Below are 23704 nucleotides of genomic sequence, written 5' to 3'. Positions count from 1 at the left end.
TATCAGCACTCTAAGTGGATTTTTTTTCTATATTTTCAGGATTGGGGGGCTAACGCTGTCTAAGATAGCAAGAGGTTCAGTTGCTACTGTTGGAGGCTTAACAGTACTTATGAGGTAAGTGGACGTTATCTCTACATTTTCAGGGTTAAGGTGACTCGCGTGGTTCAAGATAGCAGAAGGTTTCACAGCTACTGACGGAGGCACATCAATAACAGTAACATTTAAGGCGTAAGTACGTATATCTGAGATTTCGTTTCTAGAATCAAGAAAAAATTTATTCTCAAAGGAAGTGGATTTATTTTTTAAGGGCGAAAATTTTAACATAGAAACATTTAATATATCAGATAATTTGCAAAAACTATGCATCATGAGAATCAGGCAAGTCATTGAGAGACCCATTGAAATAAGACGTACTCTTTCTTTTTTCCATGGATTTAGAATAATTATTATCATCGTTTTCACTAAGGTGCACACTTTCTAGTTTTTTAGTAGAAATAAATTCATAAGAGTCTGATATATGGCTTACATTTGAAGAAATGCAAGGGTTAGAATTTTCTTGGTTATCAGGTAAAAGAGACGCGTAGGAGTACGAGACATGAGAAATATTCGTAGAAATGGAAGAATCAACAGTGTAATCTAGGTTCTTATTTAAAACGGACGTATTGCAGTCTGAGATATTAGTAATATTTGCAAGAATTAATTGAGTTATCAGTGGAACTTGAAGGCATGAGCACTGACTGGGGTACTTGTTAACAATGTAGTATCTTCTTCATTTATCTCGTGATCCATTGCTTGAACAGACTTTGTATTAACTTGGCTTGTATTCTTTTTACGTCCTCCCTTCATATTCCCGGTACAATTTTTCCTTTTTTGAGCTAAAAAAAAGCAATTTAATGATTCATTAAGTAAATCACGTTATGACATTTTCTGTGTGGAAACACAAACAAACTAACATTTATGAATAAAATACTCCTACATAAAATGAAAAATCTGTAGTCAAACTGTAATTATACCTACTTAATGAATGGTTTACTTTTACAACTGATACATTTTAATACCTATATTCAATAGTTGAGTAAAGGCGTGCCTACTTAGTAGTGCGTAGAAGTGCTTTATAGTAAACAGTTAAAATAACATTATTGTTAACTAAGTGTAAGTGAGAACCTATAACTAGCCTTGTTACTAAACACTTAGAATTACAAGGTGAAAAATGTCTAATTTGACGTCCGTATACACAGTCCATACAACTGATCTCGAACTTTTATTTACCTATCACTCCTGCAGTCCGAATAAGGTACTAGTTGCCAACCGCGACATCGTCCACGTTGCCTTCGCTTACGAATACCTACTTAAGATAAAGTAACAAAAGAAGAAGAAGATAAATAACATAAAGCTATAATCAAATAGACATTTATGAATAGAAACATTTTTATAATTTACTAAACACTTGAAATTACAAAATCAAAAATTTTGACCCAACCAAGATTCGAACCCGGGAACCTTGGCATAGCACGCCGGGTACGTTGAGCCACTCTTAATTTAGCTTCTCAGTTACTTTAGCTTAAGTATTCGTAAACAAAAACAATGCGGACGATGTCGCGATTTGCAATTAGTACCTTGTTAAGACTACGGGAGTGGTAGGTAAATAAAAGTTCGAGAACAGTTATATGGACGCCATACAGCTGTACATACGGACGTCAAATTAGCTATATAGAAACGCGAAATACTATATATATAACATAGGTAGGATAGCATTTATTTACATTTTTATAACATCTATATAATATCTTTATTTGTGTCTGATTTTATGTTAGTTAATTCTGGACAAAAACTGAAGGAATTTGAATGAAAATTTGTACGGCAGTAGCTTAGCTTCTTAGTTTAATATACCTACGAGTAGATAGGTAAACTATTATTAATAATATAAATATAGGCACAAACCTTTAATAATTTAATTGTTTAATTCAGCACATATTATACACTCATCAGCTGGGTAGTGATCGTATAATAAATAGTTACACATATGACAGAAAAACACGCTATTCTGTAGCAACCAAATAACGTTCAAATTATTGTTCATGTCCACAATCATATGTATAGGATTTTCAGAAGAACTTGAATACACTCCACAAATTACACACTTATCTCGCAATATGAAATGAGTCGAAGGCCACGGCCACTTTAATTCGTTTTTTATAAAATATTTTAAGTATTTTTTGTCTAAAAACCTGTCTATATCAGCAAAAATTACCATTTTGTAAGAGAAATGTAATACAATATTTTATTAGGTATAAGTAGATATCGACACAATAGCGGCAGAGATCGAATTGAAGTTCTGTAACACGACGTGTCTTAACTTGTCCACATATACCTACTTATACTAACTCATGTACTTAAATACAGAAAATAAAACTTACCTGTAGTAAAACCCTTAGTCGAAAGATTTTCTTCGACTAATGATATTATTTTTCGACTTCGGGAATTCATCTTCTATCCACATACGTTCCAATAACTGCACGTATTTTTTTTCGATACTTTCACTGACTTTTTAAAAGTTTAAATAAACTCGGGCTCCTAATGATACGCAATGCTTACACAACCTACGGCGAATATATTGTTTTGATTAAATATCGTTTGATAATTGTGATCTATTGTTGCAAACGAGGTGGCAACGTCGCAGTTGTGGACGCCAAATACGCGGATCCATAGTCAGGAACTCCCCGAGATATGCGGCTGTCAATATACGCGCGACAGCAGTGCCACACCTGCGCTACGATTTCGTCGCGAACTTCTTAATATATTATTGCAGCCATTTAAGCGATATTTTGGCTTCTATCGATATTTGTCCTACGGCTAGTCAGGACCAATGGGACGTAAATGCCACTGGCTATCAAAGTGGCGTCCAGTATGCGGACGCCAAAAGCAGGTGGACACCAGTTTAAATGCATTTTTCTCTTCAGAGGACGTCTAATTGTTTGGGGGATATATATATAATGAAAATGGTCTTTGTATGAGGATCTTTCACACCTAAACCACTGATCGTATTGCCATGAAACTACCACCATTCGATACAAAATTTATCCTAGATGACTTATGGCTGCTTATTTTTCGAATTCCAACGTTCCTACATTAATTTATTTCCTCTTAAAATTCGCCCAGCGAAGCGGACGGGAACAGCTAGTTATGATATATACACAAATAACGCAATGTTGTGCAAGTAATTTAAAAATCAAAGGACATCCTTATTAAAGGCTGTACAGTTTTACACAAATTAAATTGAAAAAATTGTAAACAAAATTTATAAACGATGCGGGACTCGAACCCGCGAAGAGCCCTCTCGCATTGCGTGCTAGCGCTCTCCCACTGAGCCAACCGTTCGAGTGACGTATCGTTCATAAATCTTGATATGTCTTGTTCAACTCTGATAACCTGCTCAACCCCAATATTGTCTATTGTCTTTCAAATCTAAACAATTTGTTTTTTTTTTTTTTATATAAAATAACAATTTGTTTAGAGTTAGTCCCACAAATTTTGTTTACAAATTAATTTGTGTATTTAATCCCAGAAGTGAGGGTTATCAAAATCCTCTTTGCTAAAGTACAGTTCTTGTTGTTGTATAAAAATTCAATTCAAGTTATCTGCCTTCAATCGACAGATGAGTTAACTGGACAAAACACCAATCACAAGTATAAGAATTGTCAACTGGACATCTCAAAGCATTGTTTTGGTGAAATGTAAAAAAGGTAGATAATGCAGTAAACAATGCTATGGCTAACCTCCATGTGCTTTTGTGCCATGTTATTGAGCCAAGTAAGTCTCAGGTCGGGGCTGTGCTGGTATCCCCTAGCGATTCGGTACATCAAGTCGAGCAGCATCTCAGGGTCTTCCTGGAACTCCTTCATCTTCACGGTGTCACTCAGGATCATGTGAAGATTGAACACCAGGTCTTTCACCTAAAAACAAAAGTCAATCTTTTTTAGGAGAAATAGATAAAATTACATTTAAAATAAATATAAAACAAAGAAAGAGATTATGACACTTTTGCCAACATTTCGCTCACTATATTTACAGCTCGACATCACAAGAGTTTTTTGAATTAATTGAAAATCAGTTTTGGTTAATGCAATACATATTTGTATATGGCTGGTTTTGATGACATTACAATTTGATATAAATAAAAATATTTTCTTTCAAAATATTTTTTTTAAATCACGCACTGAACGCCCAAAACTATCACCCATTCGAAAAAGAATGCCTGAAAAAGAGATCAATAAATAAATTTGATAAATTTATTTATTTACAATTATTTTACAAAAAATGCAAAGGAAGTCATGACGGAAACTGAGACATAGACCAGATGTAGTGTCATTGGGACTGGCAGAAATTTGTTTCAAGCGCCTTTAAACCCGGAAAATTGATGTCAAAGATGCACGCCTTCCTCTGATCTAACCTTTCACTTTCAGATTTTTCCATATTTCTCGGTCTCTTCAGCTTTCTCAGGGCAGTGTCAGTTTAACATCAAGAATAGACTGCCACAACTACTTGTCACATTTTTTTTGATAGAAGTCCGAAGATTCCTACAGTAACGGGATCATATCACTACTTACAAAATGGCAAATAGTCATCGAACAGTGTCTGAAGAAAACTTACTCCCCAACCTATTATAATATATTGTTTTTTATTTTTACAAAATACCCGCAATCATAAAATAGTGTTGACGTTTTGGCAATTAATCCCAATTGCGATCGTTACCTGTTCAGGGAAGTTGGTATCCTGAAGATCCTGGTCGTGTTCAGCATACAGCAGAATGGTCTTCAGCGCTCGCCGGAGAGACTCTTCACTGAACGTGGTAGAGGTCCCCACCAGTGATGACAGTGACATTGTCACTTGCATCTTTATCCGACTGAAGTTCTGCCATAAAAAATATTGTTATATTTTCACATTTAGTAGTGAGGCATTGAACAACAAATACTCCTCAAAGGCTAAATAGCAATATGCAAACAACTTACAATATCAACACCAAGACACTTTTTGAGATATAGTATAGTTTAATACACGTACGTACATAGTATAGTTTAAGTACATTAAATATTATCAGTGCGAAGGCTCCTTTGCACAGGATGCCGGCTACATTAGGGGTACTACAACGGCGCCCACTTCCGCCGTGAAGCAGTAATGTGTAAACATTACTGTTTCTTTCGAAATTAACATCTTACGTCTCAAGGTGACGAGCGCAACAGTAGTGCCGCTATGAATTTTTTGATTTTCAAGAATCCTGAGCGGCACTGCATTGTAATGGGCAGGGCGTATAAATAAACATCAGCTAAACGTCCTGCTCGTCACGTCCGTGTGTGTGTGTGAGTGTTAGTTACGTTGCCCAGCCGGTAGTGGTGCCTCATGAGCGCGTACAGCGTGGCGGACGCGTGCGCCCGCGACGCGGCGCTGAGCGCGGCGCAGTGCCGCAGCACCACGCGGCACACGCCCGGGCCCCACTCCTCGCCGCAACACGACCACCCCAGCTGCAACACACGGCCGCGGACGGCACATGTCATGAACTCGTCTCGTAGCAACGTCAGTATTTAACGAGAAGATTACTATTTAAAATCTACCGAAAAAAGCCCGTAAATCACAACCACTTGGATCATAAGTTGCAACCAGTTTTTATGGGATCTGGAGGACAAACGACCGGATAAATTATCGTAACTCATACTCTCTGGCAGGGAATGTTGCTGGATTTATAGGTACCTAAGTCTAATCTTTCTAGAATCACCACCTAAGGAAGCTCTTTGGTTTGGCTGACCTTAGAAAGTTTGTAAGTAAGAACGTAATTTAGTAAGCGATCGAGATATTCATAGCTTACCGGCTATATCAAGATTCGGGCAATCCACTGCCGCAGATTTCTTCTCGGATGCAGTTAATTAGTTCCAGCATACATTTTATAGTGAATTAGCTAATACTTAGAACAATACCTACCCCTTAAGGAGTCGGACAAGCGCCATAAGATCATTAGTTTGTGGGCGGCTTAAAATATTTACGCGTTCTAATTACTACCGCCAGTTTCTTCAACAGTTCATTTTATCTCATTCTTCGACCAGAATCAGAGTGGTCGCGATTAAAAACTGTTTCTTCCGGATTTTTTCAACAATGCTGGCTATATTGGCTCATTATTGCATAACAATGTTTCATAAAACTGAGGCATCCAGCATATATTGGCGGCCTTGAGAAATACTGACGTTCAGCTTAGGGTCCCAAAAATATAACCATCTACAACAACCTGCATGCAATACTCAGTGATGAAGCTAACATTTGCGACACATAGTTGCACATTCTGCTTAGTCGTGCTTTTATGGAGAAGCCCTCAGTCGCACTTCTTGGATCTGGAATATCTCTATTTATTTTATTGCATGGGGTTCGTCCAGGGACAGGGTTTGATATCTTTATCTACACCCATGCTTTAATTATTCTATTAAAGATTCTAAGACAGTTGGCAATAAGCCAACATTAAAACAACCATTATCCTAATAACTATTACATCATCCAAACGAGTGTTGTAATGAAATGCAATACAACATTACATCATCCGTTTTCTTTACAACACTCGTCTGGACGATGTAATCGTTACTATGACTGGTTTTCTTAATATTAGTAGTGAGCTAAATATTTCAGAATCTTTTATAAAGGTATCATATTTGGGTGTAGATAAAGTCTTGTATGCAACTGTTGATAATTAGGTATTAAAATACTAATATGTGTGATAAGCGCACATTCGTGTTTTAATACCCAACCGTTGCATAAATAACTATTATTATATTTTGCTATCTTATATGACCGCACCTTGTGCACCAGCGAGCGCACGGTCGCGAACATGTGCTGCAGCACGGTGGTGCTCTGGTTCCGCTGCAGCGCCCGCAGTACTACCGTCAGTGCTCCGCTACATGCGGCCTGGCTCCACTCCGAGCTGCTGCACGACTGCAACATCCCGACGTACCATTCATTACTATAAATACTGATTTACATAACCATTTTACTACAAAAATCTTAAGTAATCACATTACTAAATTAGTTGTCCGCAACACGTTCAGAAGTGAAACCTTAAAACTGATTTTATTTTATGGAGTCTACTAGAAAGACTATCTTTATGCATAAATAAGGAATTAGTCCCTTTTGTTTCTCTTCAAATAAAAAAAAAACTGTCGATTTTTATGGGCTTGTATCACATGGAGTTTTATTACAATGTCTCAGATATACTGATAATGAACATTCATAATATTTTTTTCATTTTTAATATGACTGTCAATAACCAAGTTTTTACAATATTAAATAAGACGTACCGACATCTCATTTAAAAGAAACACTATACAATATTAGGCGGTAGTATCTTAGCGGAGTACCTGCACGATGGCCTCGAGCGCGTGGAGCAGAGTGAGCGCGAGCTCTGCGGCCAGGTGTGCGGCCAGCGCGGGCTGCGGCGGCCGAGTGGGCGACGCGGGCCGAGAGCGGCCGGCACCGCGCACCCACTCCTTGCGCCAGCGGTCTCGCGCTGCGCCGCGCCCGCACGACCCGCCGCCTGCAAGCGACATGCACACGCTGTATCATATCTGTACACTACATTTATCACAAGAGTCTAAAAATACTAGTCTTCTTCAGAAATATTGTAAATACTCAACACATCTGACTGTTACTATTATAAAAAATATTTTTCGTGCATAGAGAGATCACTGACCTGTATAAATACCACTGGACAGGCTGTTCCTTAAGTTTGACAGCAAACTTTCTTTTTGTGCCTATTTGAAGCGCCACTCGCGAGCGTCCAGAGAACTAATTTTGACGAATAATACAAATGGTTACGCAGGAACGTACAATACTCTGAAGTACATTTTGAATGAATTTCGTTCGTTGTCCGTGTTATTTATACTTCAAGAATCAACGTCATGAAGTACGCAATTTATTTTTGTAAATAGTTTCCCACCATCTATGTTGTCCACTAGGTTGCCATCACTAGTTTTAGTACCGCAGACCCCCGCCACACGGTCAACTGCGCCAAAATGGCGAATGTAAAACAGGTAGTAGAGGTCAGTGAAAGAGATGGACAGAATTTAAAACCTGTCAAAAAGAACATAAACAAACCTTTGCGTCGCATTATGAAGTCGGACCTCGCTGAGCCCTGACCCAAAATGACATCTTCCAACTTGGCTTTTATGTCCGTTGTTTTACGAACGTTCTGTTGCGCGCATTTCATTATCTCTTTACGGCCCTGCAACCATATAATATATACGTTACAGGTATGTTACATTTAGTACAACAAGTGAAACTCGCTAGCCGCCAGTCGTAAGGAGCTGGTCAGTGGTCATTTCACTTTCAAACTTCAAAATTTACTAATAATGCAGATCTTCGGTAAAACCCTTACCGAGGAAGATCATCACCCACAGGTGGAGGCTTCCAACACAATAGAGAATGGTAAGACTAAAATCCAAGACAAGGAGGATATTCCACCTGACCAGCAGAAATTAATATTCGCCAGTAAAGAACTGGAAGATGGTCGCACACTGTCAGACTACAACATTTAAAAGGAGTCTTAGACTTCACCTGGTGTCGACGCTGAGAGGAGGTACTATTGAACCATCTCTGCGTATTTTGGCTAGTAAGTACAATTGTGACAAGATGATTTGTCGTAAATGCTATGCCTGTCCTCACCCTAGTGCTACTAACTGCAGTAAGAAGAAATGTGGACACACTAACAACCTCAGCCCCAAAAAGAAGATTAAGGATTTATTTTATGTTTTTTTCCTTATTCATTGTAACTGCTATAGTATATTATTTCATTACAAGTGCGGAAAACCTGTCATTGCAAAGAGTTCCGTAAATTGACAGTCGGAACAAGTTGCAATGACGGTTCCGCACGTGTACTGAACCACTATTTTTAATACAGTTTCGAAAAAATGAATCAATTTAATAGAATAATAACACAATAAACTCAACTAACTAAACTAAAGTGGCGCCAACCGTAAAAGAATATAAGCAGAGATTTTTTTTGTTTTCTTCACCCATGCTGGGTAGGCAAAGGGAACTATGCCCATACAGCCAAGTCTTCAGTAGATTTTTTTTATTCATATGAAATGAAAATGAAATTTAATGAGATAAAATTAAATGAAACCTAACCTAACTCATTGAATCAAATCACTAAATCTGATATTGAAACAAATTAGTAGCTTCTTTTTAGAAATATTTGCATGAATCATAAAAACTTCGTGGTTGGTTTTTTCTTTTTAATAGACATTATTTTGACAGCTGGGAAAGAGAACGCACGAGTTCGGAAAAGGTAAAGAAAAAGCTCGAGTATGTAATTTCCAAGTAAGTCACTTTTTGAGCAACTGTATTAGAAAATTAAAAGTGGTACCTTGTACTCCTGGCACTTGAAGCACAGGTCTAGCAGCGTGAACAGCGAGTGTAGTGCGGCGGGCGGCAGGTCGGCGACGGCCGCGGCCAGGGCCCCGCGCTCGTTCCACCGCACCACCCACACCAGACACATGAGCAGGTTACGGCTCGTCTCGCTGTTCAGCGTGGCGCGCCCGCTCTGTGGCAATCCCTTTATTTTATTTTTTTATTTTAATAAGCAAATAAAATTTGAAAACAAAATTTTGTGAAAGATCCGGGACTCGAAGCCACGACGTCTGGCATTCTGTGGCAGTGCTCTGCCAACTGAGCTAACCGTTCGAGTGACGTATCGTCATAAAATTTGTGTATTAATCCAAGAAGTGACGGTTATCACTTTAAAAACATAAATTGTTTATTTTAATATGTTTAAGAAAGCCAACAGCGAGTTGTACTTACATTGAAATAATAAACAAACATAATAATTATCCTCAATACTTAGTTTAAATTATTTTAACAAATCTTAATATCTCACCATAATTATTCACGTCTATTTGTCTATATATATATATATATATTTTCTCTGTCTTTTTATTTAATAATATTACATAACCTGGAGCTAGTTTTAAAATTGCTATTATTATTGTATTTTAAATCTTGTATTTTGCTGATAGTTTTTTTGTTAATTATGTATTTGTTGTAATTGTGTTGTGTGTAACCTATTAAATAATTCATTCGAGCTAATAATAAGCTGCCACATGTTCCTATGAAAAAAGTATAAGATTATTTAATCTTACATATTAAGTAAAATTATGATCAAACTAATACTTACATAATTTTAATTAATAATTGCAATTTTAAAATTTTATTATAAAATTTCGGGTATCAAAAACTTTATTGAACTAAAAACGAATTATAAATTATTTTACCGAGGTAATACTATTCTAATAAAAATAAATTTGTGTTTGAACATAAATTCTACATAAAAACAAAACACATCTACTATCAAAGTGATTACAAAGAGACCAAAATATCTTATTTTTTTACTTTAAGCTATAGAATTTAGTTATTTGTATTTACGAAAAATCCTTCAATATGTGTATTTTTAGCAATTCTTTAAAAACTTATACATTAAAACAAAAATTATACATATTTTCATTTGATATTTCATTTGACCGCATTATTATTATAAGCACGAATGAGTTAAATGGTGGAATTGGCGGTCCTCAACAGTGCGGTTTTCAAGGAGCTTTCTTCCTCGTACTACTAAGCTGTGGAATGAGCTTCCTTGTGCGGTGTTTCCGGGACGATACGACATGGGTGCCTTCAAAAAAAGCGCGTCCACCTTCCTTAAAGGCCGGCAACGCTCTTGTGATTCCTCTGGTGTTGCAAGAGAATGTGGGCGGCGGTGATCACTTTACACCAGGTGACCCGTACGCTCGTTTGTCCTCCTATTCCATAAAAAAAAAATTAAAGTCCTATTTCCGTACAAATAGATATACGGAACCATTGTTCATTTTGTTAGTTATGATGAGATGATAGATAAGTTTCATAACTATTAATTGATGAAGATCTTTAGGTCAATTATAAGGATCGGTGGTAAGATCTCTTCATAACTAACAAAGCGAGCCTAATTTTGGTACATATGGCTAGGTATACTATTGTACAAGGAATTATAGAAAAGGAGAACAACTTTAGGATCTAGAATAGATCAAAAGTGTTTGAATGTGAATACATACATGTATACATTATTCGATCAGTATAAGGTTGATTTTATTAATAATTTGTATTGGCATATATATAATTTTACACAAGCATTTTCTTCGCCTCTTGACGCGTTTTATATGCGTGTGCAATTTGTGTCATCAACATATTTAATTATTGACTGTTCCACATTCTCAATTATCTTTTAAAACTAATTGTATTAGTATATTCTATTAAAGTAAGTATTATTCCAATAGATCAATATTAAGAATCAAGTCAGTTAATTGTGTGAATAATTTAAATAACTTTCGCAGAGTTTTAGCATTATATTGTTTTTTTTTTTTATTATGCATTTTTAAGATAAATATTTTGTACTTCCATCGGTACAGTTGAAGAAACAGAAGTATTGGTAAAATAAAACTGTTCCAAAACAAAACACTGATATAAATATATTTTAGATATTGACAGATGATAGAGTATTCCATTAACTGTCATAATTTTTATATGTATTGAAAATCATTTGATCTTGTTGCTAAGTGTACGGAAGTATAAGCTGATTTTTAATATTGTTTAAGTATTTTTGTTAGATAATTTATACGTTAAGGGTAAAACAGGCCAGGTTTACTACTTTAGTGTGCGTGACAAGCTACGTCTTAAACTGCGATTTGTATATCACTGTGTTAGGGTGCAGCATCGCTTAACATAGAGGTTAACCGTCAACCATAATTGTAAGGCGATACCGCGAATGGCTCAATATATCAGTTTTGGTTCCTTAGATCTTACTCAGTTACTTCGATAGCTGTGGTAATTCTAGAGCTAGTACATGCAATCAGAGCTCTGACCAGTGGGATGAGTGCTTTTATTAGATCAAAACCAATCGACGGAGGGCCTCAGATAATTTATACGTCTAGATAGAGTTGCTCTTGCTGTTAGACAGCCGATAAAAACAGGGCAGGAATATTAGTTTAGTGTGCGTGACAAGCTACGTCTTACACACGCAATTTGTATGACATTTTGTGTTAGTGTGCGTGAGTTGTTCAAAATAGAGGCTAGTTAACTCAATTTTATTCAATATAACGTAAAAATGATCTTAGGCATTATATTTAAATTAATGTACAAGTCACTTGAATCGATGAAAATTCAATTAAACTGCATTAACACTTACCTGCTTGCAATCCCCTTCGGGCGAGGAAGCTGGGTACAGGCCACTCAATTGACCCATCTCACCATCAAATTGAAGTATTTCTGTGAAAACATACACATAAAATTATTTAATTTTATAATTATTTATTTACGGTTGTATCTGGAGATATGGGACGACATGACTAGGATGATGACAAACGAACAGAATAGGACCTGGATGTATATACATACTAATTGTCATTCCTGGATAATACTGTGGCGGTCCTCTACAGTGCGGTTTTCAAGGAGCTTTCTCCCTCGTACTACAAAGCTATGGAATGAGCTTCCTTGTGCGGTGTTTCCGGGACAATACGACATGGGTACCTTCAAAAAAAGCGCGTACACCTTCCTTAAAGGCCGGCAACGCTCTTGTGATTCCTCTGGTGTTGCAAGAGAATGTGGGCGGCGGTGATCACTTAACACCAGGTGACCCGTACGCTCGTTTGTCCTCCTATTCCATAAAAAAAAAACTGCCTCAAGATATTTTTTTGATGTCAATCAAGTTATTCTTTAGGCATGCTCTTTTCATTAATTAATCGAATAACTAATTGCCAGAAGAAACATAACATCGACAAAAACTTGTGATAAAGATAGAACAAAAGTGAAATAAACACGCGAAACAGATAATTAGAAGTTTTTAAAAGGCATTTATTTCCTCAAAATTGATTCCTTTAGAATTCTTTTTGATCTCATTTCTACTAACTACTAGATACTACTACTGCTTCGGAAACAAATGGCGCTCTGAGAGAGAAGAAGCGGCGCAAGAAACTCTCCCAGCATTCTTTTTTTGCGCTCTTTTCAATAAAAATATACAATATTGTACCGTCATTTGTATCGCTATAAAACAATCACAATCTAGTCCCAGGCTGTCCGATCATTTAGATATTCAGCAGTGGAGTAATACGATTCACGACAGAGCCATTGTTTTATAAAACATTTAAATTTATTTATAGATAATGCCTGAACAGTGGCTGGGACTTTATTATAGAAGTGTATACATTTACTCTTAAAGCTATTATGTATCTTATGAAGCCTACTAGAATTAGTTACAAGCAATCCCTTATTTCTAGTGTAATAATAATGAAAATCACTATTAAGAGCTAAGTTCAATATTTATGGACAGAGTAGTGATATAAAATATAATTCGCAAATATCGTAAACTTCTTTGCCGATCCTTTGATGGAATTTGAATTCTTCCACAACATGGTTTCATAATTTTCGGGTATGTTTTTAATCATCGAGCCGCAGTTCGCGTGGCCAGATTTTTAATAAGTAATGTATGAAATACTATTTTTTTTTTTAATATAAGAGAGGGCAAACGGGCTAGAGGCACACATGATTGGGAGAGGTGAGGGAACCGCCCATTGAAAGTTTTACCAGTGGCAGGCTCCTTTGCGCAGGATGCCGGCTAGATTATGGGTACCACAACGGCGCCTATTTCTGCTGTGAAGCAGTAAGGTGTAAGAATTATTGTATTTCGGTATGAAGGGCGAAGGACTTACCATCTTGTCTCAAGATGACGAGCGCAATTGTAGTGCCGCTCAGAATTTTTGGGATTTTCAAGAATCAGTTTTTTCAATAAGTTAAAGGTAGCCTTCGAATACAGCGAAAGTGCTTCAGAGGTCTAGGTCGCGTGAACATGGAATTCATTAGTAGTTAAAGTTTTCCGAATCGGAAGCAATGAGGGGCACAGTGGGATAATGTTTCAGAACAAAACTAGCGATGCAGTGTTAAAGTCAAATTCAAATAAATTTTATTCAATTATGCTTAAACTAAGCGCTTTTGAATAGTCACTTTGTATATTTCTTTTAAATTACTGAATCTTCCATATGTTTGGAAAAAGTAGAGATCCTGAGATGAAGATCCAAGAAACTGAACGGCCACTCTTTTCAATCAATAGAGTATTTAACAATGGCTGTAATATACAAAACAACCTAGTTTGTGGTTAGGTGCTGCATTCAATATATGAACCGTGTTAAATAAAAGCCTTTTACATATCAAATATTTCATAAAAAGTAATAAAGAATAAATTGTATAAATATAATTACACTATATAGGATGCATCAACCTTTACAGCTTGATACGGATGCTTCGTAACATGAAGGTCATAATTTGTAATCGTATTCACCAAATACAATGATTTACGGCATTCGACAAGGCACCACAAGCAGCACCCGTTCACAACCAGCTACGTTCCCTTCACGCATATTCGAGGGAAGGAGATGACTCAGCACACGTCCAGTGGGAGGCTCCTTTGCACAGGATGCCGTCTAGATTATGGGTACCACAACGGCGGCTATTTCTGCCGTGAAGCAGTAATGTGTAAGCATTATTGTGTTTCGATCTGAAGGGCGCTGTAGCTAGTGTAATTACTGTGCAAGCGAGACTCAACATCGTATGTCTCAAAGAGACCAGCGCAATTGTGGTGCCGATCAGAGTTTTTGGGATTTTCAAGAACCCTGAGCGGTATTACATTGTAATGGGCAGGTCGAATCAATTACAATCAGATTAACGTCCTGCTCGTCGCGTCCCTTATTATCATAAAAAAATCGTTCCTTTCATACATATTTGAGGGAAGGAGACGAGCCGGCACACGACGCCGCCACAAGCAATGTCATTTAGTGAGCATTACGAACTGTATAATATTGGGTTATCACTTTAAAAACATAACATAATGTTTAGATTTACAAGAGCGACATCTCAAGTCAATTTCCTAATATGCAAATATTGGGGTTGAGCAGGTTATCAACTGTAAAGTAGATCCTGTAGACGAAGCCACAACCTGAGAGTCTAACAAAGCATACAAGATTTTATAACTATATGTAACTCGAACGGTTGGCTCAGTTGGTTAGACCACCGGCACGGAACGCCGGAAGTCGTGGGTTCGAGTCCCGCATCGTTCATAAAATTTAATTTGTGTGATATGGTCACCTTTGCCACTGTCGAAGCTCCTGTAGAGCTGCGGCTGCACGTCCATGATGATGCCCAGCAGTGGCAGGTAGAGTGCCGCCACACGCGCCTTCACGTCCGCGCTGGCCAGGCGTGGGTCGGCGTCGTGCGCAGACAGTAGCGACACCACCGCGCTTACCGCCGCGCATTGCACCGCCGGACTACTGTCAACCGAGACACTTTGTATACACGGATATCTCTTGAAATGTACTTTACATAGCTTTGAAACTAAATTAAAGAAATCTATTTTTAATCACCAGATAAAAGAGGTATTGTTGATTAAAGACATCAATGCAATCTGGTTCCTAATTATACAAATGATTTGAGTTTTCTTTAGTGTTGATTCCGCCAATATTTGTCTTTAAACAATTCGACACGTGCTTCGCCTCTACACGAGGCATCCTCAGGACGTGTTGTCTCGCCAAAATCTGGCACAAGACTGATTTTTTTGTTATCAAACAACAGACAACGAATTGTTTAAAGACAAATATTAGCGGAATTAACACTAAAGAAAACTCACAATCATTTGTATAATTATGGATTTCTGCAAAGTAACGTAATCTTTAAAAGTCTAATCTCTTGTTTGTATTATTATTCTACTTAATGAACTGCTAACGAAGATATGATTCCGATATTTTGAATGTCTGTTTCTATTTTATAATTTTATTTAACATAGGCGTGGGCTACTTATGGCATTTGTGTGTTTGCATCAGCTGTTTGGTTGCGATAGTTATCAGCATTCCGTATTAGGTATTTTACTGTGGAGTCATACTGCTGACATTGATATAGTGTTTGCTCTGCAAAAGAGAGCTGTTCGTGCTATATATCAGCTTGGTTATAGACAGTCTCTCAAAGAAAAATTTAAAGAAATAAATATTATGACTGTTCATTGTCAGTATATTTAATTAAATTTGATATACGTTCACAAAAATAATCACCTTTTTGCTCTTAATAGTGATTTTCATTACTATAACACTAGAAATAAGGGATTGCTTGTAACTAATTCTAGTAGGCTTCATAAGATATATAATAGCTTTAAGGGTTTCAGGTATTTATTATGATTCTTTTATAGCAATAGCAATGACCGTACAATATTGTATATTTCATTAAAAAGAGTGTAAAAAAAGAATGCTGGGAGAGTTTACTATATTAGAAAGTATATAAAAAACAATTCTAAAGGAATCAATTTTGAGAAAATAAATGCCTTTTGTTTGTATTATGGTTCTACCTTATGAACTGCTAACTTAGATATGATTCGAACATAAATATTATATTTGAATGTCCGTCTTTTTATTTTATAATTTTATTTAACATAGCCGTGTGCTACTTATAGAATATTTTGTAAGTGGCGTCATTTGTTGGTCCCACTGGAGGATCAGTGCTTGTTGCTATAGTTATCAGTATTATGTTGAACTGTGACCAATTTGTGACAAACACTCATAATTACAATTTGTTTTATATCATTATGTAAATAGTGTTTTCTAATCCTGAAAAATAAAGAACTGAAGAGTATAAAATAACTTAATAAAAATTTAATTTATCAAATATCTTATGCAAACCTGTAGCTTTAATATAAATAAAATACTATTACTTATATGTGGTAGCACATATAAATAATATATATATAGGTTTTAAGTCGGTGCGGTTACTTTTCAGTTTCAGTTATTAATAATAAATATCCGGACAACCGAGCCTTGCTCGGATTTTTAAGAATGTACAAACTTGAATTTAAAAAAAAAACTAATAGGACATCTGGATTCGAACCGGGTCTTCTGCTTTCCGGATCACCCAATGTCCCATCTGAGCTATTATAGTCTTGTATATAGTGTCGAAATTTACCTTTGTATTCTAAAGTTATTGTAGCTGTTTCTCATTAAAACGGATAAAACTACATTTTTTTTAAATTGAAACCTAGCTAGATCGATTTATCGCCCCCGAAACCCCCTATATACTAAATTTTATGAAAATCGTTGGAGCCGATTCCGAGATTCCAATTATATATATATATATATATATATACAAGAATTGCTCATTTAAAGATATAAGATATATAACCCACCTGAATGTAAACTCAAACAAAGCGGTTTCAAGATGACACTGTTCTTACCGTGTAGTCTTGTTAGTAGTTTTGATCGGTTACTCTAATTACCTATCATTGTAAATATCCTGTACGTGCTAAGTGATACTTAAATTTTTTTATTGTTATTATCAATTGCTATCCAAATGGAACATATGTGCCATAAAATACAGAATATAAGTTCATTTGCGATACTGCACTTAATTAATGAAACAACACACGTTATAAGCATTTATCTAATATTAATTTAAGAGTTTTAAGGCGCTATAGTCCTAAAAAGTAACATTATCGAAAATCTACTTAAAATATTTCTACAAATACTACGGTTCCAATTGTTTGACATGTTTATCTTCATTTCTTGAAAAATAGGCTTTTTTATATGAATTGTTTTATATTATCATAAAACTATGATGGCTATAAACACAAAACTTATTTTACTCGATAGTTTATTAGTATTTATAAATATCATCATGGGTTTTATCAATTCGCTTTGTGAATTATTTTATATTAATTTTTTTCGTAATAAACCAAACGCGACGCCTTGGTTGCATGCTCGCTCATGCCAGCATTCGTTGCATTTGTTTCTCTCGGGCTCATGTCAGGAATCATAGTAAAAAAATGACGATGATGCGAAAGCATATTTGTTAAAATATATAGGTAAATGGAAGTCAGAAAGTACTAAAATAAAATTTACTACTAATAAAACGCGGGATTTTTGTATGTATGTACTTTAGGGAAGTTAGACAAATCCAAGATGGCCGCCGCACAAAATTATGATTTCATCAATATGGGTATCGTATCCGAGGTTCTTGAGGGTGCAGAGAACGAATTTGTGATCATTTTTGATATCCAAGTTGGCCGCCGCGCAAAATTATGATTTCATCAATACGGGTATCGTATCCGAGGTTCTCGAGGGTGCAGAGAACGAATTTGGTATCATTTTTGGAAACCAAGATGGCCGCCGCGCAAAATTATGATTTCAACAATATGGGTATCGTATCCGAGGTTCTCGAGGGTGCAGAGAACGAATTTGGTATCATTTTTGAAATCCAAGATGGCCGCCGCGCAAAATTATGATTGCCACAATATGGGTACGAGGGCTGCACTAAAAGTATCGGGAATGGAATATTTCCACTGTTCCTGTCATATTAAAATATTTTTAATTGAAAACTCCTTGGTTTTAAAAATCGAATACCATTTATTTATTTAAAAAAAGATTCTCGGTCTTGTCACAAGGTCTTTTCAAACTTGTTTAGTCGTTGAGAAAATGGAATTGACTCGAGAAAATTCTAGAGCGATGATTTATTATGACTTTCGAAGTGGTTTAACACAAAAACAGTGTGTTGACCGGATGATTTCTGCATTTGGTGATGAAGCCCCATCCAAAACCACAATTTATCGCTGGTTTGCTGATTTTCAACGTGGATATGTCAAGCTCAGTGATGATCCCCGTCAAGGTCGTCCAAAAACTGCAGTCACTAAAGAAAACGTTGATGCTGTGCGTAAGCTGATTGAGTAAGATCGACATGTGACATATCGCGAAATTCAGGCAACTTTAGACATTGGCATGAGTCAAATACAAATAATCTTGCATGAACAATTAGGTGTAAAAAAGTTGTTTTCCCGATGGATGCCGCATTTGCTCTGTGAAGAGCAAAAAGCGGCTCGCGTTGAAATTGTTGAAATCATAATTTTGCGTGGCGGCCATCTTGTATTTCAAAAATGATCTCAAAATCGTTTTCTGTACCCACGAAAACCTCGAACACGATATCCATATTGCTGAAATCATAATTTTGTGCGGTGGCCATCTTGCATAAATAACAGAAACTATCCCAAATTCGTTCTCTGCACCCTCGAGAACCTAGGATACGACACCCATATTGTTGAAATCATAATTTTGCGCAGCGGCCATCTTGGATTTCAAAAATGATCCCAAATTAGTTCTTTGCACCTTCGAGAACCTCAGATACGATACCCATATTGTTGAAAAAATAATTTTGCGTGGCGCCATCTTGCATTTCTAAAATGATCCCAAATTCGTTCTCTGCAGCCTCGAGAATTTCGGATACGATTTCCATAATGTTGAAATAATTATTTTGCGCGTAATATAACATTTCTCTCATACGTCGATAAAAAATATTTACTTCAAAAATGCATAAAAAATATCACAGTAATTTCTTACTCTAGCGCAACTGTAAGTTTTAAAAAATATTACGCGGTCCTTCCGGGTCGGCTGTCGTTGACCCGCATTGCTCGGTTCGTTCTCAGCCATGCCCGACGCCCGTGTCCATGCGTACCTATCGAATCTTACGTTCGAGCGATTTTTACCTAAAGTGTTGGGTTACCTCGCCTTAAATTATTAATGTTCACAATTCACATGGTTTTCTTAGATTGTAATTAGGATTAAAAAGCCGTTGCAAAAAAAATGACATTTTAAGACATCTGTCAAACACACATTAACCATAGAATGTAAGGCACTTATGGAGATATATCATACTAAATAATACTAACGGAAGTTCTAGCGCGGCCGCCAGGTCTGAGAGCAGCAGGCCGGCCAGGTAGTGTCGCGAGCGGAACTCGGCCGTGAGCGACACGGCGCCGCCGCGGCTGTCCGAGGACGCCGACGAGCGCGCGGAGGGCGCGGGCGACGCGGGGCGGGGCGCGGGGGTGGTGCGCGGCCCGCCCGGGAGGCACAGCGCCGCGTAGTGCTCGTGTGAGCACAGGACGCGGAGGAACGACAGCTGGAACAACGTGGTAGTTCAAGTAATGGAAAAAGATGTTGGATTTTACACAATATAAAAATTATTTAATTATTTACTCTTTATACAGAGGCTATATCGCTTGAGAATATTATGGTATTTGGTCCTTACATTAGGCATAGCCTGTCCTGTCTCGAGCAAGAGTTTGGCGTCAACATCTCCTGAGGATGTCTCGTGTAGAGGCGAAACACGTGTCAAATTGTTTAAAGACAAACATCGGCGGAATTAACACTAAACAAAATTCAAAACATCTAGATACTTATGGATTTCTGCAAAGTAATGCCTACTTCAATAAAAATGCCCTATGACAACCAATATACCACCTATGGTTACGAATAAGAAGCGAAAGGTCAAAGAGTGCACTGTGTGTGTGTGTGTGTGTCAATTTATTCAAGTATTAACATTATGTAAAAGTTAACCCATCACTTTAAGAATAGCTTGCATGTCTACATAAATGAGTGTGTTAAAATATACCTCCACTTACTAGTTAAACCATCTATTTGTGTCAATGTAAGCTACTATGTTGTTTAATCTGTGACATTATAATATACCAGTTCGCCTCTTCCGTTTGCAAATTAAGCACGTTGCTAGGTTTGATAAACCTTAAAATTATATTGCTGGCGAGTCGCCTGATGGCAAGTTCTAGGGGATATCTGGGAATGTCGCCGCTTATAAATCGTTTCACTACATTACCCTACGGGTAGTGAAACTGACAATTCGACTCGAATTATTGAAGACGTCGGCTATTACCATTGCTATTTGTGCCTCACATAATCAGCTGATTCCTGCTGCCGAATTCCACCTTCGCACGACACGCCACAAATTAGGATATCATCTACACCATCTTGATATATGGCGTTCTCCAAAGTGCGGTTTTCAAAGAACTTTCTACGTACTACAAAGCTGTGGATTGAACTTTCTTGTGTGGTGTTTCCGGGACGATACGACATGGATACCTTCAAAAAAGCGCGTACACAGTCTTTAAAGGTCGGCAACGCTCATGTGATTCCTCTGGTGTTGCAAGAGCGGCGGTGATTACTTAACACCAGGTCGTTTGTCCTCCTTTTCCATAAAATCAAACAAAAATTAGGAGTGGGCGAGAATTCCAATACCCAGTCTTTACTAAGTTATATGCTTGATAAATACAGCATGTTTCGTTAATAGGAGACTAACCTTATACAGAACAAGTTGCACGGCGTCGGGCAACGAGGCTATCTTGGCCGACATCTGCTTGTGGTAGCCGCGCACCAGGTTGAACACGAACCCGCGGTCCATGATGCTGAACAGATCGAATAGGAAGAACGCAAGGCTGTTGTTCAGGCTCTGCGTCAGGCGACTGTTCTTGCCGTATCTGTAACACATGTTTATTTTGCAAGCGGTTGCTGCCACTGATATTTCAGATAATTTGTAAAATATATACATCAGTTTTATCACTTTACAATTTACTTTTAAGTACAGAAACAACTACTTCATTATCGTACTACTACTACTCACCAGTGGGAGGCTCCTTTGGACAGGATGCCGGCTAAATAATGAGTACCACAAGGGCGCCTATTTCTGCCGTGAAGCAGTAATACGGAAGGACGCCGTAGCTAGTGAAATTACTGGGCAAATGAGACTTGACATCTTATGTCTGCAGGTGACGAGCGCAGTCGTAGTGCCTCTCAGAATTTTTAGGTTTTTTAATAATCTTGAGCAACACTGCATTGTAACGGACACGGCGAGTCAATTACCATCAGCTGAACGTCCTGTTCGTATCGTCCCTTATTTTCATAAAAAAAACCTTACATCTTTAACACATATCCTAAATGTACGTGTAGTTTTTTTATTAATATGAGAGGGGGCAAAAGGGCAAGAGGCTCACGGGATGGGGAGAGGTGAAGCAACCGCCCATGGACATCCGCAACAACAGGTGTGTCAAGAAATACGTTGGCGGCCTTTAAGGTGGGTATGCTTTTTTCTTGAAGGTCCCTAAGTCGTATCTGTTCGGGAAAACCGCTGCCGGTAGTTGATTCCACAAAGTGGCTGTGCGAGGTAAGAAATTTTGGACGAAACGCGCGGTTGTGGAATGCCAGACGTCTACGTGATGCGGATGGTACTTTGCACGTAATGTCCAGTGGTGGAATTCGGCCGCTGGAATCAACCCGAAGATCTCCTCTGAGCACTCCCCGTGATAAATGCGGTAGAAGATGCAGAGAGAACCCACATCTCTACGCAATGCTAGAGAATCAAGCCGATCGGAGATGACATGATCGTCGATGATTCGAGCCGCTCTTCGTTGTATGCGGTCAAATGGAAGAAGCTGGTACTGGGGAGCACCCGCCCAGAGGTGAGAACAGTACTCCATGTGAGGCCGAATTTGCGCCTTATAAACTTGCAGGCGGTGGCTTTTAGTGAAGTACTGTCTCGCCTTACTGAGTACACCAAGCTTTTTTGAGCCCAGTTTGGCCTTCTCTTCCAAGTGACCACGGAACTGAACGTCGCTCGATATATCGACGCCAAGTATGCCAATACAGGCTGTGGCAGTTAGAGGAGTGTTCTCGAATCGAGGGGATACGACAAAGGGAGACTTTTTAGTGGTGATCGCACAAACTTATGTCTTCTTGGGGTTGAATTGGACTAAATTTTGTCGGTCCCATTCCGAGACTTTGCAAAGCATAGTCTCGATTTCAGACACAAGTTTGTTCCGGTTCTCATCGACGCTATCCCGGGACATGTTGGCACGGCCGGTGTAGGAAGCATACCCTGTGCTGTCGTCTGCATAGCAATGAATATTGCTGATTTGCAGCATATCATTGATATGCAGAAGAAACAGCGTAGGGGATAGCACGCAGCCTTGCGGGACACCAGCGTTTATGGGTTTTAAGTCGGAGCATGCACCGTTGATAACAACCTTGATGCTCCGATCAGCCAAAAAGCTAGTGACCCATTTGCAAAACTTCTCGGGAAGCCCATAGGATGGCAGTTTCGCTATAAGCGCTTTATACCACACCCGATCCAAGGCCTTCGCTATGTCCAAACTTACCGCCAACGCCTCTCCCTTCGACTCAACCGCTTGCGCCCATTTATGGGTGAGGTATGCAAGAAGATCACCAGCTGAGCGACCCTGACGGAAGCCGTACTGGCAGTCGCTGATCAGCTGGTGCCCCTCTAGGTATCCCAAGAGCTGGCGGTTGATGATAGACTCCATTACTTTGGAGAAAATGGAGGAAATGGCAATGGGGCGGTAGTTGGACGGATCTGCGCGTACACCTTTCTTAGGGATCGGGTGCACCAAAGCCGCCTGTATATAGGGTGCATTAAAAAATTTTGCACTCATTTTATAATGTTGGTACTTAAAGAAAAGCGTTGGTAACTGTTTGTAGGTCATTTCATGTTATAATCCTCCTTCCTCAAATCCAGTCAAGCAACAACAGCATATCTATTGTACCGAACTTCCAACCTTAGATCATTCGTCTATTTTGAGTTATTCACGAACACTAACACAAAGTATCATAAATCGCGAGTGTAAGACGTCGCTTGTCACGCACATTAGAGTATTAAACCTGGCCTGTTTTTATCGGTTGTCTAACAGCAAGAGAACAATGATGGCCATACTTGCAGTGGTCAGTCCCGGCTCGTAAACCGATCTTCACCATCATTGCTCCACAATAACGCAAGA

General features: G+C 38.0%; 1 protein-coding gene and 1 pseudogene across 2 annotated transcripts in view; one reads left to right on the top strand and one right to left on the bottom strand.

Annotated features, from left to right (window-relative positions):
• Positions 1–23704, bottom strand: part of LOC126979683 (dedicator of cytokinesis protein 7) — an 81301-nt gene that overhangs the window by 22360 nt on the left and 35237 nt on the right. For both annotated transcript variants that reach the window (XM_050829121.1, XM_050829123.1), the window contains 11 exons: positions 21217–21394; positions 19796–20025; positions 15190–15371; positions 12242–12321; positions 9398–9574; positions 8128–8254; positions 7392–7567; positions 6835–6969; positions 5373–5519; positions 4753–4911; positions 3777–3953 (listed from right to left, as the gene is read on the bottom strand). In XM_050829121.1, coding sequence (XP_050685078.1) covers positions 3777–3953; positions 4753–4911; positions 5373–5519; positions 6835–6969; positions 7392–7567; positions 8128–8254; positions 9398–9574; positions 12242–12321; positions 15190–15371; positions 19796–20025; positions 21217–21394 — 1768 coding nt within the window. The remainder of the gene's footprint in view (positions 1–3776; positions 3954–4752; positions 4912–5372; positions 5520–6834; positions 6970–7391; positions 7568–8127; positions 8255–9397; positions 9575–12241; positions 12322–15189; positions 15372–19795; positions 20026–21216; positions 21395–23704) is intronic.
• LOC126980015 (ubiquitin-60S ribosomal protein L40-like) lies at positions 8382–8910 on the top strand (annotated as a pseudogene).

This window comes from Leptidea sinapis, chromosome 4 (assembly GCF_905404315.1).
Source record: "Leptidea sinapis chromosome 4, ilLepSina1.1, whole genome shotgun sequence".
Lineage (NCBI taxonomy): Eukaryota > Metazoa > Arthropoda > Insecta > Lepidoptera > Pieridae > Leptidea > Leptidea sinapis.
Note: the sequence above shows the minus strand (reverse complement) of the source record. Positions and strands in the feature narration are given on the sequence as shown.